General features: G+C 36.6%; 1 protein-coding gene across 1 annotated transcript; it reads left to right on the top strand.

Annotated features, from left to right (window-relative positions):
• The first annotated feature begins 1,917 nt into the window (after nt 1-1,917).
• On the top strand, nt 1,918-6,919 carry LOC104219917 (uncharacterized). Its single transcript, XM_070165194.1, has 4 exons — nt 1,918-2,042; nt 2,143-2,312; nt 3,304-6,077; nt 6,382-6,919. The coding sequence occupies exons 3-4, from the start codon at nt 3,344-3,346 to the stop codon at nt 6,648-6,650; spliced, it is 3,003 nt and encodes a 1,000-aa protein (XP_070021295.1). The 5' UTR covers nt 1,918-2,042; nt 2,143-2,312; nt 3,304-3,343; the 3' UTR covers nt 6,651-6,919.
• The last annotated feature ends 1,900 nt before the right edge of the window (nt 6,920-8,819 follow it).

Below are 8,819 nucleotides of genomic sequence, written 5' to 3'. Positions count from 1 at the left end.
ACTCAATATATAATTTTTGCACAAGAAGTCACAATGCTTCCATGCCTCCGTGACCACAAATCGCCATTAGTCGGAGTCTCTTCTCCCAAGACTCCACGTCCTCACTAATAAAGCGCTGTAGATTGAGTGTGGTCAGGAAGAAGAATATTTTCTACTGTTAGCATTTGAAGTCCATGCCAGAAATTTTTCCGGGCTTTTCTGTCGTGCCATCGACGGTGCATGCATTGTGCGACTTGAAGGCGTCGTAGCCATTGCATCAGTAGTCGTTCTAGCAGAACCATTTTGTTGTTCTGTACTTGTTGTTATTTTTCTGTAATAGAAATTGACACAAACAGAATTAGTATCTCGGTGAAGTATTTATATCTTTAAACCGAATAAAAACAACTGAGTAGAAAATCACAAGAATTTTAATCTCGGATTGAGTAGAAAGTCACAAAGACTTTAATCCCAAATTGGAGTAGAAAATTCGAAGATTTTAATCTCCAAAACGGGAGTAGAAAATCACTACGATTTCAATCTCCCGTACCAGAAAGTAATATGAATACAGAAATAAATATTTAAATTCCTTAAGCTTGTTAGTAATCTGTATTCAAAACCAGAACATCAGATCAAGAAAACAAAACAGAAAATTTTTGAGCCCACAAGTTCTTGTGTGTCCTTAAGGAATTTAATCCCCTCACAGTTGCCTAAGGTTTTGGATTAGTTCCTCCCAGGATAGAACAAAATAACTATTCTGTGATAGCGGCACTTCAAATCACATAACTTCGGCGAACTCAAATGGCGGAGCAAATCACACAAAATGCTTGCGTTTTTGCTTTGAAAACAATACAGAATGCAGAAGATAGAGCAATGGATTTTCAGATTTCGGTGGTGGAAAATGAGGTTAAGCCTCTCTATCTATAACCAACGAAGCTGACTCCCAACAGTGCAAAGGTGCCTGTTCGTTGATAAGGTGTCTATTCCGCATAAATTATTTAAATTTCTATTAAATGGAATGTTCGGTCGCGAACTCAACCGTTGGAAAATAATTTTGCGAATGACCAAATTCATACTTCTCCGCAAAAAATATTAAATGATGGAAAAGACAAATAAATTTGGTCCAAAAAATTATCAATCAATCCGAAGTCGAGCCGAGCGACGATGGCGATGGCACGAGGCTTGCTCTCTTCTCAACTCTTTAAGAGCTAGAAGAAGTGCTTCCATATATAAGCACACGAATTTTCCTCTTCTTATCCAACGAGGGACAAAGTTCTTGTAAAATGAACTAATTCAAAATTTCATTTCCTTCCATTTTTTTTTTCCCACCATTTTTCATTCACACATCTTTTGTTTTTTATTAGCAAAACCCAACAGATCCCAACAGCTTTTGCTCAAATAGTGTATTTGAAAATGTACAAATATCAAATTTAGAACCGAGTTATTAGCACTTGTTTTTGTATCATAGCAGCTTTTGCTCAAATAGTGTATTTGAAAATGTACAAATATCAAATTTAGAACCGAGTTATTAGCACTTGTTTTTGTCGTTTTAAAATCTCTAAAGTTAAAATTGTGGCTCCGCCTCGACATACACTACTACTAAATTTCACGTTTGATTTTGTTTCTTTTTTTTGGAACAAATAGTACTATTCGTGTATATAAGTTATCTAAAATCCTATTTATTTTGTTCTATTTGAAAAAAGAAATTATTAAGAATAGTTATACTAGAAGACTTTTTCCAAAAATTGCGGGAAGATATTTAATTCAACCCCAAAAGAAACGGAAGTCTTCAATGGCCAATGACTAACACATAATTCAAAAAGAAACATCCATTCCAAAAAAAAAAAAAAAATCTTCTTCAGGTTGGTCAAAAAACGATTGAAAAAGAAATGCAAAATCCTTTAAAAAATTAAATTAAATTATTATTTCCAAAAAATTCCTTTTTTTTTTGGTCACTTCTATTACCAACCTCATAACTTTCAACTTTGATCTTCACGTTTTCCAAAGTTTGATCAGTTTATGAATTAATTGCCTAAAAATACATCATCATTTTACAACATGATGGGGTTGGTTTTTTTTCTAGCCTTATCTTGATTTTTCCAACTTTTGGATACGTTACATTTTGATGATAAATTTATTTATTTTGTATTTCAACGTTAATTTCAGCAAGTCAATTTGGCTGAAGGTGGTATCTTGATCTGATCAAAAAAGGATTTTTGCTGAATTTTTATTGGGTTTTTATCCTAAAAAATCTAATAGAAATTCAGCATTTCTCTTGTTGAAAACAAAGGTGGAAACCCCATTTTGTAAAAGCTCAAAAATTGCAATATTGTTAGGTATGTGTTCATTTCATGATCTATATATATAGATTGATATCATGGAGCTTCATATGATGCAAGTTTCTTCCATTTTTCTTTGCATGGTATTATTTGGTCTATGTATCGTAACTGATAATATTCGAGATTATGCAAAGATTATACAAAGACATTCTTTTTTGGCTCTCTTTAGCCCTATTTTATATGCTTTAATGTTCAATTAGATTGATAATTTGATATCATGTTTGATAAATAGATGCTACCTCCGGTCCCAAATTTTAATGGCTTTGTGGAATTTATATTTTGATAAAAATATTTGACATTTTAGAAATCTATCGTTACTGTTCCAATTAGTGGAGCATTAATTAAGTAAAACGTTTAAGGAGAGATATAATCTTGTTGTTGTTACTACTTGTTGCCACTGCTTCTTTTCATCTTTCCTTAGCTGAGGATCAATCAGAAACAACCTCTCTGCCCTCTTAGGATAGGGTAAGGTTGCATACATCTCACCCTCCCCAGACCTCGCTCGTGGGAATTCACTAGATTTGTTGTTGTTGTTGTTGTTGTTGTTGTTGTTGTTGTTGTTGTTGTTGTTGTTGTTGTGTTGTTGTTTAAGGAGAGATATAACGTAATTTAGATAAATATTCTTATGATTAAGGCTATTAAATGTTTTCTGTTAAGTGTATGCAAGAACTTTAAAAGACAAATAATATTGATCGGACTAAGTAACAATTATGGGGAGAAACACAATATTTTTTCTCCTTGTGATCTATAGGTCATGCGTTCGAACTGTTGAAGCAGCCACTAATACTTGCATTAGAGTAGACTATCCACATTATACCCCTTGAGATGCGACCCTTGCCCAGATCCTGCGCGAATACGGGATGCTTTGTGCACCGGGTTGCCCTTTCTTTCTTGGATGTTCAATTCTTTCATGCTGTGCAACTTAAGATTTCTATTGCATATTTTCATATTCTTTCTTTTAAAATTTGTGTTGTTTTTTCTATTGTAGGTCCTTATTTTGTTGAAGTTTTTGTAACTCATAAAGATAAATGGATCAATTCAGGCAGATTGGTGAGGTAGTTGGGAGTTTAAAGGCTCTAATGGTGTTGAAACATGATATTCAAATCAATCAAAAGCAATGTTGTTTCCTATTAGATATGTATATTCAAGCTTTTGATACAATTTCTGAGGAAATCAAACATAATTTAAGGTTAAATGAGAGGAATACAAAATGGAAAGCTCTTGAGCAACCAATGAAAGAGCTTCATAGGATTTTTAAGGAAGGCGAATCGTATATAAAATATTGTTTGGATGTGAAAGATTGGTGGGGAAAAGCGATAAGTCTTCATATGAACAAAGATTGTGTTGAGTTTCATATTCATAACTTGCTTTGTTGTTTTCCTGTTGTCATTGAGGCGATTGAGACGGCTGCAGAAATCTCAGGATTCGACGAGGAGGAAATGCAGAAGAGGAGATCTGCAGTTATGAAGAAATATGATAGGGAATTGATCGATCCGAGGTTTTTTCAGTGGATGTTTGGGAAACAGTATTTAGTTACGCGAGAAATATGTAGCCGGTTGGAGAGTTCTTGGAAAGAAGATAGATGGTTGCTTGTTGAAAACATAAGGCAAAAGAAAAATGCAGTTGCACCAGATACTTTGTTGAAGCACGAGCAAAGGATCGCAGAATTCTTGCTAAGGAAATTAGATGGTGTTGAACAAAGTAACAAGATATTGTTACCTAGTTCAATCTTAGTTGGATCGAACGATTATCATGTGAAGAGACGTTTAGGGTCGTGGGGCGGACATGTTAAGGAGATACAATGGTTAGGCGAAAATTTTGCTCTGAGGAACTTTTTTGGAGATGTTGAACCGTTGCATGCTGAGATTTCTTTAGTGTTTTCGCTTTCACATCCAAACATATTGCAATATCATTGTGGTTTTTATGATGAAGAAAGGAAAGAAGGGTACCTTGTTATGGAGCTAATGAATGATACTCTAGCGACGTATATAAAGGAGCATTCTGGTCAGAGGAAAAGACCGCCTTTTTCTACGTCTGCTGCAGTTGATATTATGCTTCAGATTGCACGAGGGATGGAGTATTTGCACGCGAGAAAGATCTATCACGGAGAATTAAACCCGTCTCATGTCCTTCTTAAAGCGAGGAATTCCTCAGCAGAGAGCTATTTTCATGCGAAACTCAAAGGCTTTGGTTTAACTTCGATTAAAATTACTTACAAAACTGTCAACCACAACGCGGCTGACTCTATCATATGGTATGCCCCGGAAGTTCTAGCTGAACATGAAAAGCCGGGAACCAAATGCACATACAAGTATACGGAGAAAGCTGATGTCTATAGCTTCGGAATGATTTGCTTTCAAATTTTAACGGGCAAAGTTCCATTCGATGAAGGACATTTGCAAGGCGAGAAAGTGGTCCGAAATATCAGAGCAGGGGAAAGGCCACTCTTTCCGTATCCTTCACCTAAATACCTTGTGAACTTAACCAGACGATGCTGGCATACGAACCCAAATCTTCGCCCACGTTTCTCTTCTCTGTGCAGGATCTTGCATTATATCAAGAAAGTTCTTGTCATAAATCCGGAACATGGCCAGCCTGAAACTGCTCCTCCACTTGTAGACTATTGTGATATCGAGGGTGGCTACTCGAAGAAGTTTCCTGAATACGAAAGCATGTGTTTGACACCTGTATCACAGATTCCTTTCCAGATGTTTGCTTACCGGCTGATTGAAAAAGAGAAAATTTCTGGAAAAAACTGGGATTCATCAAATGATGGATTTTCAGTCCATAGGCGAGCATCGATGCTGAGTGATGACGGGCATTTGGCTGCGATGGATGATCTCTTTCTTGCACCGAGCGATGGAAGGTCAGTTTGCTCAGAGATAATTGACAGGAAAGATTCAAGATTGTTTGATCAGAGATCAGCTATCTCTGAAATACCACATAGAAAGCTTTTCTTATTCGATCAAGCATCAGTTGGCTCTGAGAGTCCGGACAGGAGATTCTCGTCTGTAGCAGCAGACGAAAAGTTTTTCTTTGCTGATAGTCCAGATAGGAAAGTACTATCAACACCAGTAGTTGATAGGTCACCACGTATCGACACACTGGAGAAAAAGATCATCTCATCAATGAGCAAGAACCAAAGACTGAGATTTTCGGACAATCAGGAGAAGGTAATGTCTCCAAAAGCAGGCGACGAAAAACCTACAGCAAATGTTGCAGCTGAACAAAATTTAGTATCTCCTCGGACTTCAGAGAAGATAATATCAGCTGAGCAAAATTTAGTATCTCCTCGGACTTCAGATAAGAAAATTTCATCTGATGATCAGAAACTAACTAGTCCTGAGAATCAAGAAAAGAAACATGCATCAGACGATCAGAAACTAACTAGTCCTAAGAGTAAAGAAAAGAAACATGCATCAGACGATCAGAAACTAATCAGTTCCGAGGCTCCTGAGAAGAAACATTCATCTGATGATAGGAAATTACTACATTCCAAGACTCCAGAAAGGATTAAGTCGTCAACTGTCAATGACAAGTCACTTCATGGGGAGCACGCGCAAAGCAAAAGTGTAAGGACTAGGAGAACAAACGAAAAGTTATCGAAGATTATAGAGAAGAAAGTTCCAGAAACTAATCAAATTTCAATGTCATCCGAGAATACTGAGACAACTGCATCCAAGACCAGCAATCAAAAGATAACATCGAAGAAAGATCCGTTGCGCAACAAACTGCTGGATACAAAGACTAGCTCTCTAACAGGTAAGCTGTTCTACTACCCCCACCCCCACCCCACAAACCCCCTCCCCCCAAAAAAATGCTCCCTCCGTCCCAATTTATGTGGCAATCTTTCCTTTTCAGTCAGTCCCCAAAAGAATGTCACTATTAATGTCTAGTTTGTTTAAGACCATAAATTTCAAAAGTCTTTCTTTCTTTCTTAAACTCCGTGCCCAATCAAACACCACCACATAAATTGGGACGGAAGGAGTAGATGTTTTTTCCTAAGTCGATTAGTTACTGTTTGAGGATTTCCAAACATGAGTTTGATTTTGAATGGTTTGTGCAGAGAAACTGAATGAGGACTCACCAAGATCTTCACCAGCTAGAGCTAAAAGAATACATTCGTCACCGATGTCTTCACCAACACGAACACCAAAGGCATCTTCAAGATCATCACCAGCGATCGCCTCAAAGGGATATGCATATCAATCTCCAAGTTCATCGCCATTAAATCCATGTTCTCGATGTGCAAGAGTAAATCGAGAGTGTCAACCTTCAGGTATGAGTCCACATATACAACGGAAAGCTCATCCGTCTCATTCAGAGATCGCGTAGCTCTTCATCTGTCACTTAATGCATATACAACAGTATTTGCACTGAATAGATTCATACAATGTACTCACTCAAGGCTAAGATTTCTTTAGTCACAGGTTAGAGCTACAAAACCTCCCCCGCTTTTCGTGGGGGCCTTTGTAACAAGAGAAATATGCGCTATTACTATATATACAGTTTTCCACCTTACTCGTTAGTTAAACAATTTCGTATTTAAACATATTGAAGCAAAGGATGAACGGAGTGTGATTCTTCTACGCGACTATTGAACTCTTTGCTTCTAAGACGATAAATGTCACATTATCTACTTTCATTTCCTGACCACAAGAGGATGCCAGAATTTCACGGTTCTTGTAATCAGGACCGAAGCCAGGAAATTCAATAAGGGTGTTAAAATTTTGAATAACCTTTGCCAATGGGCTATACAAGGGTGTTCAAGTCTAGTTTTTTAATCATTAACAAGTAATATTTTGCCCTATATACAATATAATTTTTCGGCGAAGGGTGTTCAGTTAACCACCCTTGGCCACATATGGCTTCGCCCTTGCTTGTAATACTCGTCACCAGTTAAAAGTTGCTAAATTTCAGGAACAAAATCTCCGATTTGTATTTGCACTCGAAAGTTGGCAATTCTGGCTCCATACTGTTTTGAGTAGGCAAAACCATACTGTTTGGTTCTTCCAGGAATTTTCCCATAATTTTTTCAACTGAGAGACTTCGATATAGACGGATCACTTTATTTCTTCATTGAGACAGGAAATGCCCAAGTAATGAAAATTTTCATTCACAGACAATGTAGAACTTTTCCATGTATCAGTAGATAAGGAGAAGGGAATCATGACAAGTACAAGTACTACAAGACCTCATCATCAACACAACTGTTTCCTATAGACCAAGTTTTTACAGTAGTCGCGGACCTATGTTTGGAATAGAGGGATCAGCGGACCCTGTTAACTTGGCAAAAATTCTGGATATATAAGTGTATGTATGTTAAAAACAATTATATATTTTACTTGGACCCTTAAGATCAAAATTTAGATGGGAGTATTGGTTGAGCAGTCTGCTCATGTCGTATATACCTGAGTGTACAAATGATCATTTCACATACAGAAAAAAAAAAAAAAACTACTACATTATGTTATCTGCAATTTCATTGCATGTTCACTGAGCTCCTCTACACCATGTGACCATAAGCCTTCTCCTAAAATCTGGACTCTAAGTGCATTTGTCCTTTTTAAAAAAATAATTTATTAATAGGTTGTGTTTCCGTCAACTTGTATGCATCTCGACTATTTCATAAGTATATGCTACCTTCCACGAATACAGATAGTAACTCTTCTCGTCAAAGTTTAGGCACTTTCGAAAGCAATCACCTAGCTTTTTTGTCCCTAATGAGATTTGAACCTTGATCTACCAGGATATTCACTCGCTTCATTAATCACAAGGCCACACCTATGGATACGTGGACGAGTCCATTTTAAGGCGTCATTGCTGCAACATTATCTATTCATGGATTTGTTCGTGGTACTAAAAAAAACAGCACAGATTTGAACCGGTAAAACAAAAGAAGTTTAGAAAGAAAAAAGAACTGATAAAACGAATGGATCAATTGAACAAGTGCATTGTAAAGAGTCTTATTTTAAAAAATTCTTTTTACAAGTCACATTAATTAATTTAATTTATAGCTCCTAAGGCTTTAGTCCAGTGGGTGAGAGCGCAACACGTAATGTGTGGGTTAGGCTCACATCACAGATTCGAGCCCTACCGCATACAAAAGCCTTGTATTTAAGTGGAGAAGGGTAGAAGGGCGTGCTCATTATTAACCAAGTTTTGAATCGTGCACCACTGACCGGTGTGTGATTTTAAAAGACATAGAGGCTTATTATGCTAAAGTGCCAAGTGCTAGCGTGCTGAGTAAAGAATTTTTAAATACCGACTACAAGTAACCGTTAATGTTAAGCATATATTAATAATTTGAAAATGTTATCAAAACTGTATTGCTGTAATAAACAATTAAACAATTAAACTTTCTGGAAAAATAGAAACAGAAACTTAGTAGAACCAGAACGACAAAATAAATTATGGAAAATAATATATGAATAAATCGAGTCCACTAAATATACAGTGTGTCCTTAAGGAAATTATTACCCTCAAGTACCTGAGGTTCTGGAA

The sequence above is a fragment of the Nicotiana sylvestris genome, chromosome 12, assembly GCF_000393655.2.
Source record: "Nicotiana sylvestris chromosome 12, ASM39365v2, whole genome shotgun sequence".
NCBI classification, from domain to species: Eukaryota; Viridiplantae; Streptophyta; class Magnoliopsida; order Solanales; family Solanaceae; genus Nicotiana; species Nicotiana sylvestris.
The sequence above is the reverse complement of the archived record's forward strand: the minus strand, read 5'-3'. Positions and strand labels throughout refer to the sequence as shown.